Source organism: Populus nigra, chromosome 9 (assembly GCF_951802175.1).
Source record: "Populus nigra chromosome 9, ddPopNigr1.1, whole genome shotgun sequence".
Lineage (NCBI taxonomy): Eukaryota > Viridiplantae > Streptophyta > Magnoliopsida > Malpighiales > Salicaceae > Populus > Populus nigra.
In genome coordinates this window covers 13,875,961-13,903,183 of record NC_084860.1, presented here as the reverse complement: position 1 = coordinate 13,903,183, position 27,223 = coordinate 13,875,961, and the positions used below count along the sequence as shown (strand labels likewise).

The window sequence follows — 27,223 nt, the reverse complement described above, 5'->3', positions numbered from 1 at the left end:
TCAAGTAATACAACACGCCAAAAGGTTATTGATATTATTTATTTATTTATTTTTTATAAAGTGATATTATAATAATTTAATATTAGATTAATTAAAATTTTGATCTTGGACATTTGAATTAGAAGTCAAAAATGCTATTTAACGGGGTATGATGGACGGAAGTCTAAAGAATTCTAATGGAGGCGGTGCATTGCTTTAATCTGATAATTTAAGAATTAAAATCATAAAAATAAAAGATTAGGGACTTATTTGGATTTTACCAAAACTCTGACTCCAACAATTACCCTTAATAATATTATTCTTGCGGCAAACCATGGGCCAACAATACCCACCCCGGGCCAGTAGCCTCCACAATTTTATTTTATTTTTTTTGAAAATATTGCTCTTTTATAAGTAATATTTAATGGACGTGCAACGTCGTCGTCGTCGTCCATATTGACTCTAATTAAAATATAAATACCCAAATTGGACAATAAAGCAGAAGAGGAAAGATAAGACAGCTTCAGCATGGATACGATCCCATGTCCAAACGCACAACCTTTTTTCTTTTATTTTTTTACGAAATTATCATTTTGAGCACGGTAGCTTGAAATTAAATTTTTTTTTTAAGCTATTTAATAAGTAATTCAATAATAAAAGTTTAAGATAAAGAGATTTACTTCTTCTATAATCTTAGTTCAAGCCCCGTGATTGCTAATATAATGATCACTGGATGTTTATATGTTAATTTTAGGGTCCGTGAGATTAGTCAAAGTACACGCAGGCTGACCCGGATATTCACGTCAATTAAAAAAAAATTAAACTATTTTAAAAGCATGGTTTTTTTTTTTTACCATGCCCAAAAGGCATCAACCATAGCTCAATATGGAATTATGCAAGTGTACGTGTACACTCTTGAGTAATAAAAAGGTTTTTTTTCTCCTGTTTTAAAATAGACTGTAAAAAAATTATGAATGGCTTGTTTAAAATCAATTAAGAAGAGACCGTACATGCATGATTAGTTTAGAGTTAAAATATCAAAACAAGTTGATTGTAGCCAATTGCCAGCGACAGCCACTGGATTATCCAAGAGATTACCACGCATGCATTGCAGATTAAAGTAAGATCCACTTGCGAAATTTAAACAAACTCGAAGTTCAACTGTATTTATGGAAAATTTTAAATTTTATTTTAAATTTAAATTAATTTTTTATATTTTTATTATTTTAACGTGTTGATATTAAAAATAAATTTAAAAATTATTATTTTAATAAATTTTCAAGTAAACAATAATTAAAAAAAAAACTACCATATTCTCGTATATGCCCTTGTTTATCTGCCTATTATTGAACCGTACTTATGATGACAATTAATAAATTATGGGAGATTTAATTGAATTCTTAAGTGGAAAGCATGTTGTATCACTGTCACAACTCCACATTTCCTTCTTTCTTCTGTCTGTTTTTTTTTTAATTATTATTATTATTTTTGAACAAGGAATCCATTTCAAGCTTAACACAGCTGTGAGGAATCAAGCCACGTGGTGTGTTCCTCTTTGTTCTGAGCATCGTTCTAGTGGCACTTCCGGAACCTCTTATTGGACCAATCTATCACTCAACTTGATCACATTAACTTCACCGATTTTTTTTAATTAGATTTTGTTAAACAATGACAACTAGACATTCAAGAAGAATTAAATTTTTAGGAGATTTTAGTTGGTGGAGATTTTTTTTAATTACATGATTTAAATAAATTATGAGTGAATAAAAAATTAATCTTAATGAACACTTGGTTTTTTTAAATTTAATTCTTGATTCAGGATGGCTAATCAAATATTGATAATTATAAGAATTAATTCTTATTAATTTTTTAAAATTTTAGCTTATCTCACTATGGAGAGGGATGAAGGAAGAGTTTTCAACTTAATTTTTATTTATTTATTTTACATACTTTTCCTCGTGCATCAATTTTAGTGTTTTTCTTTTTCTTTTTATGCTTGGGTTTTCCTTCCAAATCCAGAGTTTAAGTTTATCTTGTTGAGATATGTTTGAGTTACATAATCTTTAGTTCAAAGACCTTATTTAGAAGTATATCCAAACCAAGATGGTATTGTTGAAATCTTCAAAGATATATTACAAATATCATAGCTAAACAAATGAGGAATAATAAAGTCTTTAATACAAAGAATTCATCATCGACAACAATAACAGATTCATTACTTTAAAGTGTTTCAACAAGTAAATTCTCTTCTTTCTAACAATAGTTAATTTTATTATTAATATGCAAGTTAGGATTTTTTTTATTTTATATCAATTATAAGTTTAAATATATACTTAGTATGCATGTTAGTATTCTATTATTATTTTTTGTGTTGAAAGCATATTTGTCACTAGTTATGTTTGTACATGCTTATAGTTTTAAACATGTATAAACACTAGGCTTATTGGATATTTTTTATTTAGCATATTTTTGTGATAATAAACTAAATATCTTTATTCACTAGTCTAATATATATATAACTTTGATTTACATTAACCAAACTAGCAATATAACATTTCACTACCATTCTTATCGAAAAGGATTTACTTTCAAAAGGTTGAGATAAAAGTTGGACTCTTTAGTTGGTTTTGCTACTTAATTTTGATGAATTGATTAAATTATAAGATATACATGTGTTTGTTTCATGCGCTTCATCGTTGGCCGAGAAATGTTTTTTACATAAAAAAGTGTTAGGCTAAAAAAAATCTTGAGTCATTGGTTCAAGTGAAAATTTAAATAATATGAAAAAAAATGGCAAAAAAAACAACAAAAAAAAGGACAAAATGAGCAATACATAAGCCTATTTGGATTATCGAACAACTTAATGCTAACCTAATAGAAGGAAAACCGCAAAAAAGCAAACTTAAAAAAGAAGAAGAAAACATCAGCTTAAAACAAAAGAAAAAAATCAAGAAAACTCAAGCGAATCCCCTAAACGAAGTCTAATCTTAAAAACTTGGAACTCGTTGAATCATGGACTCAAGTTTAATCAAAAAGTTTAACTGTCAACCAATTTAGTTTTGAAGAATGAAATCATTGAAAAAATATTAATCAGAAAACTTGCAAAAGCAACAAAAAAAGCAACAAAAAGAATGATGATAAAATTTAAGAGAAAAACCTGGTGTAATCTTTAAAACCTGTAACATGTGAAATATTGGAGCTGGGTTCAATGAAGAAACTTACCTCTCATCAAATTTAATTTTGAAGAATGAATTCAAGTAAAAAATATTAATAAAAAAAACTTGTAAAAAAAAGCAACAAATAAGGACCAAATGAGGAGGATGAAATTTGAAAAATTAATAAAAATGATCCCACACAAAATAAATTGCAACTAAAAAAATGATGACCAAATTTGAAAGATCAAAATCATAGGGGGTGAAATTGAAAATATTTGTAATTTGATAGATTATTTATAGATTAAAAAATAGTAGGGGTTAAATAGAAAGAAATTATTGAGGGCTAACCCCATAAAATCAAAACATAAAAAAATAAGAAAACATCGATTTAGAAAAAGAAAAAAAAACCAAGCAAACCCAACGAACCTCTTAAATCTGGTTTAATCTCTAAAATTACAATTCATGAAATCTTTGACCCAAATTCAATCAAGAAGTCTAATTCTCAACTAATTTTATAAAAAACTAGTAAGGATAAAATTTAATAGAAAAAGAAAACCCAAGGATGATGCAATTTAAAAAAAAATAAAAAAGATGCCAAATAAAATAAACAACAATTAAAGAAATGGTCTTGAAGATAAAAAAAAATCATAAGTGGTGAAATTGAAAAAACAATTATAAAAACCAAGCAAACCAAGGTAAGTATTCTAATCCTGGTCAAATTTTAAAACCCAAACAACTTGTAAAACCTTGGATTCGGGTCCAATCAAGAAGTTTATTATAAGCCAATTTAAAAATATAAATTTTAAAAACTTGTCAAAGCAAAAAATATAGTAATTAAAAGAATATGAATTAAATTTGATAGAAAAAAAAACAAATAAGAGTAAAGTCATAGATTAAAATCATTTATGATTCAAAAAAAAAACTTGCCAAGGCTAAAAAATTGACAATAAAAAAAAAAGGATTATATTTGATATGTAAAATAAGCAAAGGAAAGTGAAACCATAAAACAAAATCAATTAAAAAATATTATTCAAAACAAAAGAAATAACAATAAAAAAAAAATGAAGATCAAATTCAATAAATTATTCAAGATGAAAAAAAAAATTGTAACAAAAAGAAAAGAGATTAAATTTGAAGAACCAAGAAATTAAAAGGTTGCTCTTGTATTTTTAAGGGGTGGCACATAAATCTAAGTAGATGAGAGAGAAGAAAGGGGGAAAGAAACAATTGACAATGCCAAACCCCTATAAATCTTAGTGCACACACCGCCTTATTTGATTTAGGATACCGAGATCTTTCAACTGTCACCCCATAATATGATGTTTTATGGTTGAACAACCCCCAACACATTGTCTGAACAATGTAAAGTTCATCTACACACTAAAATGTTCCCCACACGCTCTAGCATGTTTTCTAGTTATATTTATTAAATATAATCTACAACAATGTCCCTGAATATCCTTGAAAACTACAATAAAAACAATGTAAAGGAGAGAGAAAAAAACCCTTGGGTGAGAGCTCATTTGGTTTTATCTTTAAAAACATTAAAATAATTATATTTTTTAAAAAATAGTTGAAAATAAAAAAAATCTACAATTAGTAGGTATTATATTATTTTATTGTAAGGTTAAATTAATAATTTTACTATATAAAATAAAACAAAATTATCAATTTAACCATGTATAATTAAAAAAAACAATAATATCATGAGGAAAAGACAATGCTACCCCTAAAACTTAGTGCACTGTTTTTTTTTTCCAATGACAAATTCATAATTACACTATTGTTAATGAACCACAATAGAGTTTGTGTAGTCACTCATTCTTTTTTGCCCTTTCCCTTTTATGAAAAGTAGGATTATATATGGTTTCCAAGATATGTGGAGAGGAGCAGCAAGATTTTTTTGTGATGTATCGTTTTGATGATATTGCAGGGCAGAGCAGTGTTCATGAACTTGGCAGGCACACGAGCATCGACGAAGTCCAAAGGCAGGCGAGACACCATTCTCGGTCTCCTATGCACAGCAACTTGGCTCTTAAAAAACACAAGCTCAGTGCATCTGCTCCCTCTTGCCGTCGGCTACCACGCCAATTTTTTTTTTTAAGATTAATTTGGATATTTGAAACAGTTTGTAAACTAATCCTACAGTCTTGAAATTTACAATAATCCTAAATTTATTTTTTTATTTACCTATACATGGATATAATCAAATCAAAGGATGGTCTGCTATACCTTAAAAAAAAAATCAAAGGAGAGGCCCATAATACGGCAAGTATATTACACGAGGTGATGTACGTAGGCCATGTCTCCATGTGTTCAAAAGATGCTAATTCAAGTGTTTTTTAAAAGTTTATTTTTTTAATATTTAAAATTATTTTTAATATTTTTAAATTATTTTAATATATTGTATTAAAAATAATTTTTAAAAAATATAAAAAATATTTCAAACCATACTCTCGTATACCCAAGTCGACAAAGCATAATTAGTGATATTCATGACCCTATTTATACATGATTTGATGTTCAAGTGGGGCAACGAGCATTTCCAGACAAGATAAAAGAATGATCTACCGAGAGCAAGCAACAAAATCTATTAGACGATAGATTATCATGCACCACAGTGTTTTTTTCCTTCTTGGGAGAGAGATGACATTTGTCATTGTGTGGTGGTCATGATTGATCACGTCCCCAGAAATTATTATATACGGAAAGTATTATAATAACATCAACATCACCATCAATAGATGGTAACGTTTTGTTTTCTGAGAAAGAAAAAAAATTTGTTTTTTATTTCAATTTTGATTGAGAATTTTTTTTTTAATTTTGTTTTCATATTATCTACAGTGTAGAGTCATGCTAGTCATTAATCTTCTTTTTTTTTTTACAATCATTTATTAACATGATAAATCTTATTAGCGATGCATTAGTATAATTTATCTAAAAAAAATACTTTCTTAAATATTAGAAATTCTTAAAATACACTAAAAAAAACTTTTTATATGTACTAGTCAATGAACACCCATGCTTACCAAACACTAGCTACTTTAACTAGGAAGAATGAATTAAATTATTAGAACCAAGAGATTAACTGATTATTCAATACATAAATATTGCCCCTAAGCTACTTTGATTTTTTAGAACATCATCAATTGGTGTTGTTTGTGAAAAACTTATCAAAAAGCATCAAATTTCTTTTTAATAACATTTTCCGGTCATTCCATGACACACAATCATAACACAAATGGGTTAGAATGTTTAATGGATCTAACCATTATCAAGAGCATTTATGCTCATTTGGACTTCCAATAGCTCGTTAACCAAGTGCAACCCCTCACTCAAGTTATGTTGGTCGCTCCTGGATAAATCAGGCTTTGTCATCTCAAAAAATCTTGGCACTCGCGGCAGCCCTACCTTTAGAAGGGATTAACCAGAGCATACCTTTTACATGTAGTAGCCATCATCCATTTTAGCTTACCAAACATCAGCCACAAAGTCATTTTGGTTATGAAAAATGGATCAGATTGTCAAAACCAAGAGATTAATTGATTATTCAAAATATAAACCTTATCCCCAAGCTGCTTGGATTTTTTTAGGACATCATCAGTCAGCAAACTGACTTGATTATTTGGTATTGTCCTACTTGCAATCTATGTCATCCCACTAGTAATCACCTCAAAATATTTGTCTTTCAATCATTCAATTCTAGGATATGATGCTTTAGGCTTATAAATTTGATACTTTAATTTGTTCAAAGGAAAATTTGTACTTCATCTATATTGTATATCTACCCAGGGACTTGAAAATAAAAATCTTTTCAAGCATAAAAAACTTGTCTTTTATCTTTTGTAAAATATTGTTTTATTATGATTTTGATTACGATTAGTATTTATAATATTGATTTATTTTTGGATTTTATTTCATAACTTTAGCCCTGCTTGTTTTATCTTTCCAAACTTTTTCATATTTCTTTATCATTAGAAAAGTTGGTCACTGCAAAATAATTTTCAATCAAATAAAAATTTGGTTTGCTTTTTAAGAAAGTGTTATTCTTTTTATTTTGAATGCTATGTTATTTATTGGTTATATTGAATTTGGTCCTCACTCGTTTGATTGCTATATATTTTATTTTGATTGCTTTTCTTATTTCTATTTATTTTATTTCAAATAACTTATAAAATTGGAATATTTTTTTTCAATTTCATTCTCCTTTAAATTTTTAATCTGTCAAATTTGATCCCCATTCTTTTAATAAAATTGAAAAATAAAATAAAACATGAATAAACTATTTTTCAGCTCATTTTTCATGGTATAGCTAAATATAAAAAATTATTTTTTTAACTTATTTTTCATGACACTACCAAACATAAAAAATATATATATTTTCTAGAAAACCATTTTCTAAAAGACCTTTCAACAAACAAACAGGGTCTTGATGTTATCATTACTTTAGTGTAGGTTTTCTTATTAATTAACACTTTAATTTTTCATTATTTATATAAAAAATGAATTATACGGTTCCATGAAGTAACTGTGGCATTTGATTTTTCATCTTAATTTTTATAACTGTTGTAAATCATTTTTGATCTTTTATTTCTCAAATATGTTTTCGAAAAAAAAAACAAATCAGAAAAAATAGGGAGTAAAATAGTGATCAAACAAAAAAAATATGATAAATGTGGGAGTCTAAATCCATCTCCAAAACATTTAAATGATAAAGAAAAGAAGATATCAAGAAATAAAATACAAAAGAAAAAAAGATAAATATAAATAAAAAGAATTTGAGATAAAAAGATACATAGTGAGTAAGTTATAGATTAAAGAAGAGCTATCAATGGGAGAAGAAAATCATAGAGAAAACACATAATATCATGAGAAAGAGACTAAAAGGCATCCAAAAACAAGGGGAAAATACATAAAAAGATTTCAAGAGAGACTCGAGAGAGAAAATAAAGAGAGAATAAAAAAACACACAAAAAGAGAGAAGCCAAAAAAATATATGACAGAATAGAGAAAGTAAATAAGAGAAGAAAGAAAGAAAAGGAAGAAAACAAGCCAATAATAAACTCTTGGAAAAAAAGGTAAAAGAAAAATAAGCCTCCTACCAAAAATCAAGGAGACAACCATTGTCATTTCCTCACACCACTAGAATTCAGTATCCTAACTTGACTACTATCACAAACTCATTGTCTTTATTTTTCTCTCTCGATCAAAACCCTCTCCTTCATTGGAAGATACACCATTTCAATATGCTAAACCCTCTCATATCACACCAATCAAAACCAATAACTATATCTCAAACATCTTTGTCTTCCTTTCTCATAGTTAAAACACTACAACAAACTCCTTCCTCTTTATTTGCACATGGAAAAAATTGATTGTTAACTCCTATAACAACCTCCCTCTATATAATAGACCCACAACTCGATCATGACTTAATTCCCACCAAATCCACCCAAAAATCCACCCATTTTTAACATGAAATCACAATCTCCAAGTTTGAAAAAAACACTCTCTAAAAATCTCAACCACCATAACAACCCAAAAAATCAAGTTTTTCTATGTTTTTTTATAGGTTAGTGGCACTTATTAAAGAACATGTGCCACCACCTTTCTAAAAATCCAATCTACCAGCACATGAAGGACGCGCGTTGATGCAGACTCATCTTGTTTTCAACTGTTTTTTGTTGATTTTGAAGGTCATTTTTAAACCTATAATGTGTTAAATTTTTTATTTTGAATAAATGTTAATGTGTTGTTGGTTTTTTAATCTTTTATGAATTTGTGTTTAGCTTGATCAATTTGTAATTTGTTCTTATTGTTTTGATTTGAAATATGCCAATTGATTTATAATTTTTATAACTCAAAATATTCAAATGAATAGACCTTCTCTTTACTGCTCTTTACTGTTAAAATATTCAAAATATTCAATTGAAAAATTTAACTCATAATTATTAAAAAATAAATCCAAAATCTAACATGTCAACCTTCTCTTTACTGCTCTTTACTGTTAAAATTGTTCAAATCTTGATTGGTATGGTCTTGGATATAAATATTAAAAAAAAACAGTAAATTTATATTATCCTCCATTTATTTTTAACAACAAAAGTACAAACCTACTGTAGGAGTGGGGATTGGACATGAATAGACCTTCCAAGTATCACGTGATTAATGACAGAAAATTCATTCCTATTGAAGAAAAAAAAAGGAGTGGACAGAAAAACCATGCCCTGCATTGACTTTATCTGGTCTCTATTTCTCAGTCTTCTTTTCCTCTTTCTTATTTGGTGTTGATCAAAATCGAATCTTGGACTTTTATTGTTTTTGAAATTCAATTAGTTTTTTAAATTATTTTTTTCTTGAATAAATATTTTTTAATATTTTCCATGATTTTAATATATTTATAGAAAGATAAAAAATAAAAAATAAAAATATCTTACTGATGGAGGCAGTAAGGTATATCCCTCATAATTCTTTTGTTATTATCAGAGTAATTAGAATAAATCAGTTTTTTTATGTATATTTTTATTATAGTAAAATTACTTAATTACTATTTAAAGATTAAAAAAAAATCTAACTAACATCAAAGGGCTAATATGTCATTTTCTTAAACACGGTAAAATAATAGGCTTCCTTTTAACATAAAAAATTATTAAGCTGTCATGGAAGGTTTTTTTTGGTACTTTCAACTTGAAATATTTTTATATAATCAAGATAAAAAAAGAAATTTTGATATTTTAATAAAAATAAAATATTATTTTTAAAAAAATAGTTGGCGTGTACAAATCAAGCGCCAACATGTGAGATACTTGTGTCATTTAGGTGGCACACAAAATGTCTTCTGGCGATTTAACGGTGGCTTTCAATGTATCGTTTGAATCATCTCGATGACACTTCCATCCCAGGACAATGCATATAATCAACAAACCACCAATTTATCTTTGACGAGCTTTTCTTTTTTTTTCTTTTCTTCCTCCTCGATTTTTATGCTTGTCCTACAATTTTTCAAAGCAGCTTTTCAATTTATTTTCCTTTCAAATCTCATCCATGTTCTTTTGATTTTTTTTATTTTGAATAATTTATAAAATTATAATTATTTTTCAATTCCATTATCCTTTAAATTTTCTTCATTTATTTCGACTTCATTCTTTTAATTATTATTGTTTTGGTTTTTTATCCTTATCCTTATCTTTATTTATTTTATTTTTCAATCACATCCCTTGTTATTTTATTTTATTTGATTTGTATACCAGATTTGGTTTTTATTTTTTTATTGCTTTTCTTTATTTTCCAGATTTATTTTATTTTTCAATCTCATTCCTCGTTGTTTTATTTCATTTATTTTTTATACTAGATGTGGTCTTTGTGTCTTTTGATTGCTATTTATTCTATTTTTTAATTTTTGATGATTGAGAGTTTTGCTTTGTGACTTTTTTCAAATTTGCATTATATGGAGTAACTGATTTCATGACCTAGGTCAGAATTTTTGAAAATTAACATAATTTGACTTTGTTTATTTTTTTAATTATTTGTTTTTTAATTTTATCATCTGACATTAGGTTAATAAACATTCAACTTCATGATTTTATCACTTTTTTTATGTAGTTATCTCAGTTTTCATATCTTAGATCGCAAGTTAGTCGAGTTAACCCAAGTTGACTTGGGTTTTTTTGTATATTTTTTTAATTAATATTTTTTTTAATTTTTCCCTTCATTATTTGATTTGCTTGAGAGTTGATCTCTATTATTGTATTTAATTTTTTTTATATAAGGCTATCTCAAATTCACAATCAGATTGTGAATTTAACATGCTGACTCAAGTCAGATATTTTTGTTCTTTTTAAAAATTAATCTTTTTAAATTTTTTTTTTCAATGTTTGATTTACTAGTAATGAAACTTTTGATTTTTTTCTCTTTTTGTGAGGTTATTCATTTTTTATTCAAATTTTAATTTGTTATCAAATGATATCATTCATTTTAAGAATATTTATAAAGTATTTCTTATAATATTGACAAGGTTTTATTTATTTTATTAGTTATTATTGCTGTTTTTTTATTATCATTAATTTTTTTTAATCACGTTACTAAATTAATCAAATTTATTAAATCATTCAAAATGGTAGTCAGGCCTCAAATTTTTCTCTCTTTTTTTAAGAGAGCTATCATTATCTGTATATTTGTATTGTTTGCATTAGATAAAATTTAAGTCAGTAGCAGTGTAGCGCAAGCCATATCTAATGATTACTGTACGAGAAATAGTACATTAAAAAGAAAAAGAACCCTATGTTTTAGCTAGCTTGGATCCTGACCCTTCATCTTTCTTGAAATCTGGATCAAATAAATAAAATCTACGAACCTGAAAGCAACTTCCCTGGAGTCTACAGTCTACACTCTGTGAAACGACATCATCCTACGAGTTAGAGAGGTAGGAGAAATTCACGAGATGGTCCCCAAATGTTGTTGAAGCGGTAATGACCAGCCTTGGGATGTCGCTGTCAACTTCCCTTAATTAACACAGTAATGGGCTGGACAACATGTGTGTCTTCTGTTCAGTGGGCTTCAATGCCAACTACTGAAGTCCTTTTTCCCCCATAATCAAGCCCACTGTTAAATTCCATAGAGTACCCTCTGAATCTTACTTTCTCGTTTGGTTTTTTTCATAAATTATTAGGGGCAAACTCGGGATTACGATTTTTTTTAAGCTAACTAAATTTTTATTAGATCAAATTGTATCAATTCATTTTCATATTTTTTCTCAACCAGCATCAATTTAAATCTTAAACCAATCAGTTACATTGGTCTGAATTTTATAACTATAATGTTTTACGGTTACAATTTAGTTACAATTTAGGTAGGGTATTCATGGTTTGTAACTATGATGTATTATGGTTACAATTTAGGTAAAGTATTCATGGCATTTCAATTTGCGTCCTCATTGGTTCTCCCACGTGGTTGTTTTAGCTTTTAAGAGGTTAAGTGAATATCCGATAACCAACATTGCAGTTCAACATCTACATGGAAGGAAGATTCAGCATTGATCTTGAGTCTGAAATTTAATATATTTATGAGAGTTGAATTTCTTAAAAGTAAATATGATATTTGTGTAAATTTTATTGTGGATTAGTTGTGTAAATTTTTATGTTTTTTCAACTTGGTTTTTTAATTTTTTTTCAGCTATTTAATCATAATTCCAATTGATTTTGATTGCTTATGAAATGATGGGATTAAAAAAAAAAAACTAAAATGAAAAGGACGTTAAACATAGAGAGCATGTCATAAATTTTACAAAGATGTATTTTAATCCTTGAACTTTAAAAATCAAACATATTATATAATTTCAGTATTTCAATATTTTTTCAATTCAATTTTAGTACAAAAAATTATTTTTGTTATTTTTTAGTTTATGGTTGAGAAAGCGAAGAGAGAGAGAGGTCGTTGAATTTTGGCCGTAGAGACTAGAGAGAGAAAAGTATCGTTAACATCAATTTAGGCCATCAAAACGAACGATATTTGTATCAAATGATTTCATTTGATGATGAAAGTTTATATTAATTTTTTTTTACTTTTAAATTTCGTGGAAAAACATATTTGAACTTGGGTTAATTTTGATTTTCAGGGTGATTTTTTAGGATACAAATAGGTTTATCACAATTCTTACGATATTTTATAGGTGTTTTGGGTTAGAAACTGGTTTTTGAATAAAAAAACTCAAGCCTCGATTTTGTTTGGAGAACCTCTTTTAAATAACAATTATTTTTTTAGTTATGCATTTAAATTTGAAAAGTTTTTCTGATTCATTTATATATATATATATATTTTTTATCTCTTATAGATGAATTTTATTTTTAAAAATAATTAAAAAATTATTTTCAGATAATATCTCTAATACGTACAGCATTGCATGATAATGTTTTTTTTTTATTCGATCAATTTAATGTGTCTCTATATATATTATTATTTATTTTAATAAAAAATTATTTTAATAAATAAATTTAACAAAGACAATCAAAATATTATCTGTTTCAACTAATATAAAATGATATGCTGTATGCCATCCATGAATTAAGTCTCTCTGTTTTTGATATAATTAACAATAAAATGATTGATCGAAAAAAAAAAACTAAAAATCAAACACACACTTCTTGAAAAAAAGAAAAAGAAAAAAGAAGAAATAATCGAATCATACCCGTCAGAGCACTTGGAAGATCGGGATTCAACTTTTAATATTATATGCATTTTTCAATAGATTGGAGGATGGCATTCTTAATTTTTTTTTCCAATGAAAATACATCGTTAAGATCTAAACGAAAGGGCGGCAAGACAAAGAAAGTCAAGCATGAAGGGGCCAGAAACAGAAGCTGGCACCATGTAAGCCTTGGGATTAAAAAAAGGAGACATGTTTTTTTAAGGATAAAAATTACGTACTTTATTTAATTATTTTTTTCGGTGACGAGAGTGGATTACAACTTAGAAGACCTCACATCTCCACCCTTCAATTTTTTTTAATTTTTTTTAACAATAAGGTATTATTTTCCGTTAATTCTTGAGCAAGCCTTCAATATACGATTTAATCCATTCTTGATGCTTTTTTTTTTATGATAAGAAATGAAGATAAAAATGTTAAAAACAAATCCACGAATTATATAATTAAAATCTTAGAAAAACTTTTTTTTAAAAGAATACCATGTATATCTAACATCGAAGTTCACTGTTAGAGAATAATATAAATCATATCCTAGGACCTCACCTAATAGTTTAAGCTTTTGGATTGAGATGATTTTTTGACATAGTATCAGAGCCTTGATGACCAAGTGCTCACAAGTTCAAATCTCATCATCCCTGTTTATTTTATAAAAATCAAGCACAAAGTAATATGAATGTATGCAAGTTTCAAGCCCAGTGTTAGAGAATAATATAAATCATATCCTGAGACCTCGCCTAACAGTTTAAGCTATTGGATTGAGACTTTAGATGATTTTTTAACAGTCATGTACATTAATTTTGATATTTTCTTCTGAAATAGGATATTAAAAATGTATTTTTTCACATATATTTATCAAATTAGTTGAACCGTCAACCAACATTTTTTTTTCAATGATTTTAAGAATGTATTTTTCTACATCAATTTAATATATTTAAAATAATAATAATTTTCTAGTTTTTTATCTCTTAATATATAGAGTTTGGATATACTTGAGAAAAATAAAATGAAAACAATGTAGGTAAAATGAACTTTATGTATCTTTTGCTTTTGAAAATAAAAAAATATATTCTAAAATTATTTTATATAAATTTTATTTTTTATTTTTATATTTATTTCAATAAATAAATATATTTATATTCCAAGTCGTTAAAGTGAAAGTGTTTTGTTAGAAATATATTAAAATAATATTTTTTTTATTTTTTAAAATTTATTTTTAATATCAGTGATCAAAATAATTTAAAATACTAAAAAAAGTTAATTAATTTTTTTTAAATTTTAACAAAAATAAAATAAAATTCAATCTCGAAATTCCTCACGGCAAATAATCAAAGCATATGGACATACAACCTCAACATGACAACCAACCTCCATCTTTTCCATTTAATTTAATTTCTTTAATCTTCAACACAAAAACCACACCAAATAAAAAAAAAGAAAGTCCAGAGCAGAAACCTTTTTTACAGTCTCCAAAATCTCTCTCCCAGCCCAAACACAAACACCACGCACAAAAAAAGCATCACCAACACCTCTCCCCTCCCTCCCATCCCACCACATAGGGCTTCGTTCCCTACTGTTTTCTCTCATCGGATCGTCCTCCCTTTATCCATTCCACCACCCACAAGTCATTCTCACGCACCCCCTCAAACCCACTCCCCAAAAAAACCGTTTCTTTCTTGGAAACCCATTTAGGGCTGTTGTTTCTTTTCTATACATATGCATGATATGCCCCCTTGACACTCTCTCAACAATGACCCCTCCTCTTAAACCGATCAAAAAATGAGCAGAAACGACACCACTACTGACAAAAACGACGGTGAAGAAGAACAAGTAGTAGTGGTAGAAGAAGAAGAAGAAGAACATTTTTACGAGTCATTGGATCGCATTGCTTCCTCTTCTTGTTCTACTTCCAACTCCGACTCCGATCCTGACCAGACCCGTTCCAATTCCCCTCGTCTTAACAGCAAACTTCATGTCAGTAATTACGATGTCTGGATCTCTCAACCCGAATCCATCTCCGAACGCCGCCAACGCCTTCTTCACAACATGGGTCTCAGCTCCGACCCCTCTCTTTCCCGCTCCAAACCCGAAACTACCCACGGTGATTTTTACTTTAACCGCTCTGTCTCATCGGATCGTTTGATTGCAGAAAAACTGAGTGGCTCGGTTTCCAGTTGTTCTTCTGCTATCCACCGATCGAAATCAGACGGTGGTGGTGGTCGTTCTTTAGATCATGATAATGATTTTAATTCGTGTTGTTCTTCGTCTTCTGTTTATTGTTCGCCTTCTTCCATTCTTTTGCAAGATTCAATTAATGTAAATAGTGATGACAGTAATTATAATAGTAATACTAATAATAATATTAACAACAGCAAACTCAGCAATAATGGATTTGGTGTTGTTGGTTGTGATAAAAAAAGCAAAAGCAAAAATGGGGCTTCTCCGAAAGATGGTAGTAGTAGTGGTAGTGTTAATGTTGTTGTTTCGCCGAATAAGCCGCCTTCTGGGAAACAACATTGTAGTAACTCCGCGAATTCTAATGAGAATTTTAATGGGAGCTTGTCAGTTGGGAGTTATGTGGAGTTCGCGGAGGAGTTGGAATGTAGTGGGTCGGCGGATGCGGATGGGGAAGTGGCGGCCGAGGGAGAGGTGGAGGTTTGTACTATTAAGAATCTTGATAACGGGAAAGAGTTTGTTGTTAATGAGATAAGAGAGGATGGGATGTGGAATAAGTTGAAGGAAGTTGGGACCGGGAGGCAATTGACAATGGAGGAGTTCGAAATGTCTGTTGGGCATTCGCCCATCGTGCAAGAATTGATGAGGAGGCAAAATGTGGAGGATGGGACGAGAGGAAATCTTGATTCCAATGCTAATGGAGGAATTGGAGGTGGGGCTACAAAGTTTAAAAAGAAGGGTAGTTGGTTTGGGAGTATAAGGAGTGTGGCGAATAGTGTGACAAGGCATAAGGAGAGGAGAAGTAGTGATGAGAGGGATACTGGATCGGAGAGGGGAGGGAGGAGGTCAAGTTCTGCTACGGATGATAGCCAGGATGTGTCATTTCATGGACCAGAGAGAGTGAGGGTGAGACAATATGGGAGGTCGTCTAAAGAGTTGAGTGCACTTTATAAGAGTCAGGAGATACAGGCTCATAATGGGTCTATTTGGAGTATCAAGTTCAGTTTGGATGGGAGGTATCTAGCAAGCGCAGGTGAGGATTGTGTAATTCACATTTGGCAGGTTAAGCAGTCAGAGAGGAAAGGAGAGCTGTTGATGGAGAAACCAGATGATGGGGGCTTAAACTTGTTGTTAATTGCAAATGGATCTCCAGAACCTAATCTGCTGTCACCACTTGTGGATAGTCATCTGGAGAAGAAGAGGAGAGGGAGGTCATCTATAAGCAGAAAATCTCTGAGCTTGGACCACATCTTCGTGCCAGAGACAGTGTTTTCTCTCACGGATAAACCCATTTGTTCATTCCAAGGACATCTTGATGACGTGCTTGACCTTTCATGGTCCAAGTCTCAGGTTAGTTGGTTTACAACTCTGTTATTCTATGCTTACTATTTTTGTTTTAAAAGCTGCACGCATTCATCAATGATTTTAAAGTTCCAAGTATTGATGTTTGACGTTTCAAGTTTCTCTCCCTTTAGAAGTGTGAATGCAAACTGATTTAGTGATCACATGCCATTTTGCTATGACGTGGTTAAAGTAATTCCTCTCTTGTTGCATTGAGCAATTTAAAAGCTTTTCTCCATTGCATAGGACGTACTTTTCTCTCCAATTTCTTTCTCACTTTCGGGTATTATTTTAAGAAGACATTTTTTTATCTGCCTCGATAGAATGCTAAACCAGATAGAGTTTTAACCACTTGCCATTGTGGAAGTTATGCCACTCCTTTTGCTGTATCTTTATCTCGCTTGTATCTGATTTGGTTTCTCATTATTTCGACAGTGGTCTTGTTGGACTATTTAGAGCACATATGATCGAAATTGCAGCTTTTATTGAAACTGTTTTTGTCCGTGTGAGAATGAGTAATTGAGGCAAATAGATCAAACATGGCATAGAGCATGGTTATAAAACCAGTCAGCAGTCCTATATGTACCTGAATTCATATTCCCCTGTTGATCTTAAATAACAAGCCTGGGAACTCAGATTGGATTAGAAATGTAGAGTAACTTTATAGTTCTAGCCTGGCACAGGTTGGATGCTGGAACCAGTGAGAGATTTTTTTTATAGTTTAGTGGTGAAAATCTGTCGAGTAGGAGAAAGTGGCACTGCATGTGCCTTGAAGGTTATCTAAAGGATTGCTTGGGCTTGAATATTATCTAACAGCTATTGATTTCTGGTTAAATCCATTGACCAAGTGGTAGGCAAGATTGTAATTGAGTTTCCATGAGCAGTATTCAACATGCTCTTTTATTTTTCTTACCTGGACAGCTATTTTGAGACTGATTTTCTTCTTTGAGAACTTTTATTGGAAAAGAGACCCCAATTGGCTGCTCTGGCATGCTTGTAGCGATAAGATGGATGATCATCATTTATGTTATGAGAGAGTTTGCTCTCAAATTCTCTGTAATTGGGCTAAGTGGCCTGTCTTGCATTAATTAAGATGTTGGCTGAGATGTTAACTGGCTGGAAGGGGAGATCCTTTTGACATTGCATAATGGGAAGGTTAAGGTTCTGTTCTGCTAGTAATCATAAGCTGGATATGTATTTCTTCTCAATCTCTTCTTCATATTTCCTTTTCTTATGTCCCTGGCACCAGTTTCAAGCATTCAGTGATTCAATATTTTTCCGGATAAATGGCCGGTCATCACCTATTTCCACAAATATTAGAGTAAAAAACCTTGATGGATTCTATAGCGTGGCATGTTTAATTTGGAAATGAAATGTTAAGTTGCTGAGGGACATTCTGAGTTTAGAAAACTGCAGAAACATTTTGCTTTCATCTAACACTGGTTCAATTGGAAGGAAATTGGATGCATTGAGCTTTTTTTTCATCATTATGTTTTTCCCAAAGGAATATACTACACTGGTATATGAGAGATTATTAGGTTCTTCCATGTAGCTTACCTCCCTCACATAAAAGTGGGACCTATGTGTAGTTATCATGGTGGGTTGCACTCTCATGTGATTGACAACATGACTTTTCAGCATGTGAAATGTGCAGTGCATAAAATGTACAGTAATGAAATTTCATGAGAAATGTGCAAATCCTTTGTTATTATTTTTGTCATCATTAGCACTGGTTCAACTGGAAGGAAATTGGATGCGTCAAGAAAACTTGTCATTGCTGTGCTTTTTCCAGTGGAAACTACTACCATATGGTCCTGCCCCTGCTACCAGCTTCTAGTATAGGATCTGAAATGTATTGTAATGAAATTTCATGAGAAATGACCAAATACTTTGGTATCGTTTCCATCACCGTTTAAGGTTTTTAAGTTGGATGAATGGAAACTGAGCAGAAAGTTTGGGTATAGATAACTAATCCATTCTTTTGGATGGAATTTGTGATATTTTTCACCACAGTAGAAATTCATGGCTTTTGGACAGCATTTCAAGTTGGTAAAATTCTTAAGATTCCTTGTTATTGGATGCAACTGAGCAGAAAGTTTGGGAATAGAAAATTAATCCAGTCTTCTGGATGAAATTTATGATACTTTTCACAGCAGTAGAAATTCATGGCTTTGGATTGCATTTCAAGTTGGTAAAGAAGATTCCTTGTTTTCAGATGCTGTGATCTGCCTATTCTAATCTCATCTCAATTTTTTATCTTATTGTTAGTTTTCTGATAATGCCACTTTTTCCTTCATTATTTTAATTTCCACAACCTCCTTTGATCCCTTTATATTCTAGTTAAAGTAGCCTAGATTTCATTGGCTGCAAGGGGATTGTTGGAGTTTGTTCTGTCAAGCAGTGTTGTCACCACAAATTTTGTTGTGGGAGATGATAAGAAGTTCTGGGATTTAACCCCACCTTGATAGTATTTCAGAAGGATTTTTTGGATTTATGCTATTTTAGCATATTTTGCTCTTTTGTGAAACAGGGATGCATGCGCCCTCTTTAAGAATTATAAAACTAACAGTTTATCCTTGCATATCCTAACAAAATTCAGTTTTTTTCTTTTCCCAGCACCTGCTTTCTTCTTCTATGGACAAAACAGTGCGACTGTGGCACATGTCTAGCAAAACTTGTTTGAAAGTCTTTTCTCACAGTGATTATGGTAAGTATTTCCCGCCTTGCTTTTTAATACTTATCTTTGTGTAGTTTATAATTTTATAACCTGCCAATTATAAAGCTACTGATATAATTGGCCTTCCTTTTCAAGAGAAGACCTCATCTGTGATAAGCATGGAAGACAGAAGTTCACACTTTACTGCATTTTGAAAACCCTGATTCACTAGCTCAATGACAAAATTCTACATTTTCTCAACATTTAATGTGACTTTTGTTGATCGGCTAAACATTTTCTTTTACAAGATGGTCAGAACTAGTGAATTTTTTTTTCTTTCTCTTCTTTCCTTTAACTTTGCTAATTGCAATATTTTATGGATTTCCATGGTGCAGTAACATGCATCCAGTTTAATCCTGTTGATGATAGATACTTCATTAGTGGGTCATTAGATGCAAAAGTTCGCATTTGGAGCATTCCTGATCGTCAAGTTGTTGATTGGAATGATCTGCATGAGATGGTCACTGCTGCTTGCTACACTCCAGATGGTCAGGTAGGCTTTTGTTTGCCTTCTGTATATAATAGGCAAAACTTCTTTGCTTAACAAAGTTTTATGGTTTTCTGAAGGGTGCACTTGTTGGTTCACACAAGGGAAGCTGTCGTTTATACAACACATCTGGTACAAGTTGATTCTTACTCACCATTCTCTAATTTCACATCCTCACTGACAGCTAATTATTCTTTTGTTGTTTGTCTTTGCTTCTCAGAGAATAAGTTGCAACAAAAATGTCAAATTAATCTGCAGAATAAGAAGAAGAAAGCTCATCTAAAAAAAATCACTGGATTCCAGGTAATTTGATGGCAATAGTATGATGTATATAACTCCAGAGATAACGTGTTTAGTTTATATTTGAAAGAAAAATATGTAATTTCTTGATGTGCCACTTTTTTTCCTAGCACAAGGCACAACCTGCTGTGCATTTTTAGCAACTGCATCTTTTATGTCACTTTCCATTCTCTGATCAATTTTATAAACAGTTTGCCCCTGGAAGTTCATCAGAAGTGCTAATCACATCAGCAGATTCTCGAATTCGAGTCATTGATGGCTTTGATCTGGTTCACAAGTTCAAAGGTAAGAATGTTGGCTTATCATTTCTCTTCTGATCTTTTCTAGCCAAATTGTAATGACAACCATGCATGAAAATTTCACTTGAAACCTGACTTGGATTATTAAGTTGATAGTACCAAAAGAAGTAGGCAATGAAAAATACTTTGAGCCAAGAATTTTGGCTCTGTGAATTAGCAAATCCTAGCTCATCAAGTCTTTGATTTGTAGATTTAGAAAACAGCTACCATTACTACAACCTCACACATTGCCAATCACTGGGACTTGAGAGATACCATCAGTTTTTTTCCACTCATCGGTGCTGAAATAAATGTTCTCTTGGCACCAAACCACAGCAAAACCTTCACAAACTTCTCAAACTCTGTTTCGGAGCATGCCTTGAGGCACAGTGGTTTCCCTCTGCATTAAATCTTAACTTTTGAGTGAAATTTCTCATGTGCATGTTACCTTGGGAGGTCAGGCATATGCCTGACCACTCATGCTTTATACTTGTTGGCATGATGCCCCAATCTCTTGGATGCTTGTGATTTTCAGTTGGTACATTTGGCTTTTCATGATCGAGTGAAAATGGTTGCTTCTCCTGTGTTGGTTAAGTGATTCCATTATAAGTATATAGCCTGTATCTTTTAATTTTTTTTTTTTATCATGCCTTCTTTTGGTTTATCTTTTTGAGTCAATTGTGCATATCATTTTAATTACAAGAAAAGGAAAAACATTTGTTGACGACCTTTATTAGATGGAATATTGAATTTTAAGCATTTTTTTCATTTACCAATATTTTCTTTGGTTCAGTTAGTAACATAAATTGCTCCTGGACTTTCTATATATATATATATATCCTTTTACATTTATACTCGATGAACTTTTGTATATTTGATATGATATCTATTTACATGTGTTGTGTATGTTAAAATTCTCGAGGCTTATGCCTCATGAGAGGTACAAACCCTCACCCTACACTTGCCTTTTAAAATGCTGTCCTGAAGCACTGAATCCCAAATTCCATGGGTTCTCTTTTGAGCACTTTTTTGAAGGGTGATATACAAATATTTTAATGGAAAATTAAGAGGACTAGAACTCAATCATGTTTATTTAATTTTCCATAACAGTAAGTTTCTCTGTTCTTTTTGTGCATATCCAATAGCTGCTGACATCGTAGTCAAAGGCTTGTTTACGTTGTTAAATATCTCTGATTCTAGTTTTAAGATAGCGAGGCTTGTTTTGAAAACTGAGTGAAGTTTATGTTGCCCCTTCATATCGCATATGCTGTATGCAGTATATATGTTCCAGCTTATGCATGCTGGATAAGTTTAAATTTTGGGTTATTCTGGATGTTAGAGGAGAATTTTTGTATGACAGTCTTGCTGTGGCAATGCAAAGATGTTATGCTAAATTCTAGCGCAAGTTTTCATAATGTCTCAAATATTTTGGCCTGTCCATTGCTTGAATACAGACAGTTAATGCTGTGACAAATAAACACGTTGATCCTGTATTGGTGAAAAGAGGATGAATTACTTTCAGATCATAATCTTCTTGAATATATATAGTAGATTTGTCTACACAAGTCTTTGAAACACCTGAAAATTTGCATGGATTTTTCAAGTGCACCCTGTATTATATGATTCATCCCCCGTACCTTCCTCAATCTCAGCAACATGCTTGTAATCAGGGATTAGTCAATAAAGTGGATATTGTGTTGGTCAGTAGAAAAAAAGAACAAGTTTGCTCTAGCACAAGAGTCAATGGGAATCAATCATATAGTTTTTTTTGTACGAGGTAGTAACAGAGAATCCAAGCCAAGATAAAGTCAAGCATGTGGAGGAAATTGGTGACAAACAATGGCAAAAAATCAAATCATGTAATATTAAACCACCAGAATGGTGTAGAATGAGGTAGGAGTCTACATACGAATAATACAGTTTTGGAAATGCTGATTGTACTCTCTTTTTTTTAAGATAAAACTGATTCCGTGTAGCTTCTTTGTTCTTTTGTAAATTTGAACTGTTGAAACTTGAAACCCATGCTCTAAAGCCTAAAACTTTCTATTCAAGGTATGAAACTAAGTGCATGTGATTGCATTTTGAATATAGTAGCAGTAATGAAAATATCTATTTTAAGGTTTTGACAACAGTGCATGATCTTGTTTTTAGATTTCTAGGCTGGAAGTACTATCTCTTCAACTTTGAAGGTGACAATCTTCCAGTAAAATAACTTGATAGTGTAGGTCTTGAAAGTATAAGAACTGATCTCTTCAGCTGCTTCAATGGTTGTTTCAATCATCAAAAGCTGAAAGGTTTTCCATGACTCTCCATTTTAATGCTTATCCTCTGAAAATCAGATATTTGACAGTGCATGTTGTCTCCCCCCCCCCCCCCCCCCCCAAACCCATGCATTTTAGAATTTTATTATTCTTAAAGGTTAAGTTGATGTTTCTGTGATAGGGTTTCGTAACACCAACAGCCAAATCTCAGCATCCCTCACAACAAATGGAAAATACGTGGTCTCTGCTAGTGAGGATTCATATGTTTATGTGTGGAAGCATGATGATTCCCGACTTAGCAGAAGCAAAGGTGCTGCTATCACACGCTCATATGAGCATTTCCTTTGTCAAGATGTATCAGTGGCCATCCCATGGCCTGGCATGGCTGACACTTGGGGACTACAAGATACTTTATCAGGAGAACAGAATGGCCTTGATAACCATCTTGATGAAGTTTCCATTGTCAATCACCCTCCTACTCCTGTTGAGGAAGCAAGTAATGAGGGTTCACAATCTTTAACTGGGTGCACCAATAGTCCCATGAATGGAATTATTTCTAGTGCAACCAATGGTTACTTTTTTGACAGAATATCAGCAACATGGCCGGAGGAAAAGCTTGATTTAGCGACAAGAACAAGGAGTCATCATGCCAGTGTGGATATCTCCAATGGGTTAAGCCAAAATGCGTCTGCCTATGGTATGGTGATTGTAACTGCCGGCCTTAGAGGGGAAATCAGAACTTTCCAAAATTTCGGATTGCCAGTTCGAATTTAAGGGGCTGAAATGGCAGCCTCCGTGCAGGGAGTGAATGAGTTGGCAAACCAGTACAGTCCATTTTCCTCATTGGCAAAAATGTGTACAAAGATATTTGGTGAGATGTGTAATATTAGCGAGTTCCAATTCTTCTTCCCTTGTGCTTAAGCTCATCCAATGTTGAGTGCAAATGGATAGGCATTCCGATGAGCTTTGAGAAGAATATAGATTTGTTAAACAACAAAAAGAGGAAAAAAAAAAAAATACACCGTGAATTTAGAAACCGATGTATCTGGCATGTCGGGAATTGTAGAGCTTTGAGCATGGAAAAAATCTTACTCAATTAAAATGAAATTCTTTCATATTCTTGAATGGTCAAGTCAAGTCTTATAGGTTCTATCCCATTTTTGGTTCTTCAGTTATTGGCACTATTGAAAGGACTTCTCAGGAGTATATTTTTGTTTCAGAATCAACTGACAGGTACAGACGTGCCAATTTCTATCCGTTGGGCTAATTTAGACATGTACAGTGTAGCAGATCGGCTTCACTAAATGAGCTTTTTGTTAATCCTATGTTTGTTCTAAACAGCTGGTAAGATTACACATCCCAAAAGTTACCGCATCTTTCAGCAGCTAAAGAGGGCAACCGTTGACATTCCATCAACTCATACTGGTGGATTAGCTGAGAGAGAGCTAGCAGTCGCAGGTGATAGGAGAGATGGACCATGGACGAGAACCAAATCAAAACCATTTCTGTGGAAATCCATTGTCTTGAAAGAACCAAACCCATTTAAGTCCCCACTTAGGAGTCAGGGCCATTACTGCAAGTGGGGTACCCTCCACTTTGTCATGGCTCCTTGGCTCCAGTCTGCAACCAATCCCCAAACCATGGCGAGGCTGGCAGAACCTCGGCTCAATTAGAGCAACCCTTGATCCAAAACCCAAGAATTTGCCCCCCATTTCCTGCCATTTCAGCACTTCCATACCTCCCTGCCCATAACTAAGTGTAGTGGAAGTTTTTCTGAAACTGACCACAATATCCCTAACTATTCATGCCATTTTCATATGAAAACAAAAAAGTAAAAAGAAGAAGAAGAAGCTGTTATATCATGGGAAATCCAAAACACAAAATCTCATTGGTTACTTGGAACTTGAAAGTGACGTAGAAGATACATTTGCTGCTAAATATCTTATCCTGTCTGCCAAACATGTCCTACCCCCAAGTATATAAATACACGTCAAATAATATCTCTTTCAAAACACACTCCCTTTACACTGCTAAGCTAAGCTCTTCACTTCAGTCAGTACTGTAGGCAGAATATACTGTCCTTAAACAACGAAGGACTTGGAAACTCGATTAAAACAAGCATAGAGAGTTTGCTTTGCAAGTGGGAATGGCTCTTCAGGCTGCTTCTTTGGTTTCCTCTGCTTTTGTTTTCCCCAAAGAGGTTAGATGCTAGTATTGCTTTCTTACTTGATGCATTAAAGGAAGATTTTAGTGTTGATTTAGGCAATTGTTTTGTCCATGCAGGGAAAATCTAATGCATCTTTCAAGGATTCAAGTTTGTTCGGAGTTTCACTTTCAGAACATGTCAAAGCTGACTTTAGCTCTTGTGCATTGAAGTGCAAGGTAGCTACCGTGTCAGTTCATTATTGTTTTCTTTTTTATTTAAAGTAGCAAACAGAAGGGATTTTCCTAATGAATTCATTTGTATAATATTATTCACTGCAGAGGGAATTCAACCAAGGAGTTGGGGCTGTAAGAGCCCAAACAATGGTCGCTGCTACTCCAGAACTCGACAGAGCTTCTTCAGAAGGCAAGAAAACCCCTAGGCAGGGCACTTGCATTGTCACTGGTGCTTCCTCTGGATTAGGTCTGGCAACAGCTAAGGCTCTAGCTGAGACTGGAAAATGGCACATAATTATGGCCTGCAGGAACTTCCTGAAGGCAGAAAGGGCTGCTAAATCAGCTGGCATTGCAAAAGAAAACTACACCATTATGCATTTGGACCTTGCTTCACTTGACAGTGTCCGCCAATTTGTGGATACCTTTAGGCGATCAGGGAGGCCACTTGATGTGCTAGTTTGCAATGCAGCTGTTTACTTGCCAACTGCGAAAGAGCCTGCATTCACTGCTGAAGGATTCGAACTTAGTGTTGGAACTAACCATCTGGGTCATTTCCTCCTTTCAAGATTGTTGCTTGAGGACATGAAGAAATCTGATTACCCATCAAAACGTCTCATAATTGTTGGCTCAATTACAGGTATATACAGTATAATACATTTAAGGTTTGCTTTGTTTTGAACATGTTTCAATTGGTTTTGCTAAACGTGGTGTTCTTTCTGTGAAATATTTTAGGGAACACAAATACATTGGCTGGAAATGTACCTCCTAAGGCCAATCTAGGTGACTTGAGGGGACTTTCAGGGGGCTTGAATGGACTAAACAGATCAGCCATGATTGATGGTGGCGTGTTTGATGGTGCCAAAGCCTACAAGGACAGCAAGGTCTGCAACATGCTCACCATGCAAGAGTTCCACAGGCGTTTGCATGAGGAAACCGGCATTGCATTTGCTTCCCTTTACCCTGGTTGCATTGCCACAACAGGCTTGTTCAGGGAGCACATTCCCTTGTTCAGGCTTCTATTCCCTCCATTCCAAAAGTACATTACTAAGGGCTTCGTCTCCGAGCACGAAGCTGGAAAAAGACTTGCTCAGGTAACCAAAACAATGAAAACTGTAGAGATAAAAATGCTCAGCTATGATTTTGTACAACGCGCAATAACATTATCTGTTCTTTTTGTAAAGGTTGTGAGTGATCCAAGTTTGACGAAATCAGGGGCATACTGGAGCTGGAACAAACACTCAGCTTCATTTCAGAACCAGCTGTCTCAGGAAGCTAGTGATGCAGAGAAGGCTCGTAAAGTATGGGAGATTAGCGAGAAACTTGTTGGCTTGGCCTAAATGAGAAGGGCTTGAGAGAATTTCTTGTCGAATAATCTTTTCCATGGGAGAGGATAATGTTAATCCAAAAAAGTCTTTTTTGTGAGTTTGGGGTTTGGGTTCGGATGATTTGCTTTTGTAAACAATTTTCCCTTTTTAGATGTAGATGACTTTGTAGCAATGGCAAATAAAATCACTAAACCATATCGCAAAGTTCATATTTCTCTGATTAATGTAGCAGTCGTCCACACTTTCAAATCAGATACTAAATGGAACGTTTTGTAATAACCATGAGGTGTTTGTGTTGTTTTGCTCTTATGACACCAAATTCATGCAGTGACCCAAGCTTGACAAAGTATTTTGACGAGATAAATACAGGTGTTTCATCCATTAGAAGGAACCTCAACTTTTGACTAAAAGGACCACAGTGGTTTGAAAAATGTTATAGTTTCTAATCATTTTCACTTTTCCAGACCAGAGTTGGAAGAGTTTCATTACAATGTCTATCCTTGTTAGTAAAACTCTTTCTTTTTATCAAACAAATAAAAGAAAAAAGGAAAGGAAACCTTTAGCAGTATTCCCTAACGTGCATTCTCTACTTGAGAAGAAAGTAATTCAAAAATTTGAAGAGTCATATA

The 27,223-nt window shown here is 32.3% G+C and overlaps 3 protein-coding genes across 3 annotated transcripts; all 3 read left to right on the top strand.

Annotated features, from left to right (window-relative positions):
• The first annotated feature begins 14,757 nt into the window (after window positions 1-14,757).
• LOC133703988 (uncharacterized) lies at window positions 14,758-24,022 on the top strand. Its single transcript, XM_062128751.1, has 7 exons — window positions 14,758-16,857; window positions 19,465-19,555; window positions 19,900-20,057; window positions 20,132-20,183; window positions 20,272-20,354; window positions 20,543-20,636; window positions 23,072-24,022. Exons 1-7 carry the CDS (start codon window positions 15,112-15,114, stop codon window positions 23,662-23,664), a joined length of 2,817 nt encoding a protein of 938 aa, XP_061984735.1. The 5' UTR covers window positions 14,758-15,111; the 3' UTR covers window positions 23,665-24,022.
• On the top strand, window positions 24,003-25,087 carry LOC133703990 (uncharacterized). Its single transcript, XM_062128753.1, has 2 exons — window positions 24,003-24,123; window positions 24,232-25,087. The coding sequence occupies exons 1-2, from the start codon at window positions 24,015-24,017 to the stop codon at window positions 24,561-24,563; spliced, it is 441 nt and encodes a 146-aa protein (XP_061984737.1). The 5' UTR covers window positions 24,003-24,014; the 3' UTR covers window positions 24,564-25,087.
• On the top strand, window positions 24,951-26,798 carry LOC133703989 (protochlorophyllide reductase, chloroplastic-like). The gene is made up of 5 exons (XM_062128752.1): window positions 24,951-25,090; window positions 25,174-25,272; window positions 25,375-25,906; window positions 26,002-26,360; window positions 26,451-26,798. The coding sequence occupies exons 1-5, from the start codon at window positions 25,037-25,039 to the stop codon at window positions 26,604-26,606; spliced, it is 1,200 nt and encodes a 399-aa protein (XP_061984736.1). The 5' UTR covers window positions 24,951-25,036; the 3' UTR covers window positions 26,607-26,798.
• The last annotated feature ends 425 nt before the right edge of the window (window positions 26,799-27,223 follow it).

Excerpts from the sequence above, each read along its gene's own strand:
- LOC133703988 (XM_062128751.1), top strand. The coding sequence starts at position 15,112 with ATGAGCAGAAACGACACCACTACTGACAAAAACGACGGTGAAGAAGAA. Across the intron at positions 19,556-19,899 it reads CTTTTCTCACAGTGATTATG|TAACATGCATCCAGTTTAAT; the intron begins GTAAGTATTTCC and ends TCCATGGTGCAG. Across the intron at positions 20,058-20,131 it reads GCTACACTCCAGATGGTCAG|GGTGCACTTGTTGGTTCACA; the intron begins GTAGGCTTTTGT and ends GGTTTTCTGAAG.
- LOC133703989 (XM_062128752.1), top strand. The coding sequence starts at position 25,037 with ATGGCTCTTCAGGCTGCTTCTTTGGTTTCCTCTGCTTTTGTTTTCCCC. Across the intron at positions 25,273-25,374 it reads CTTGTGCATTGAAGTGCAAG|AGGGAATTCAACCAAGGAGT; the intron begins GTAGCTACCGTG and ends TATTCACTGCAG. Across the intron at positions 25,907-26,001 it reads AATTGTTGGCTCAATTACAG|GGAACACAAATACATTGGCT; the intron begins GTATATACAGTA and ends GAAATATTTTAG.
- LOC133703990 (XM_062128753.1), top strand. The coding sequence starts at position 24,015 with ATGGTCAAGTCAAGTCTTATAGGTTCTATCCCATTTTTGGTTCTTCAG. Across the intron at positions 24,124-24,231 it reads GTTTCAGAATCAACTGACAG|CTGGTAAGATTACACATCCC; the intron begins GTACAGACGTGC and ends TGTTCTAAACAG.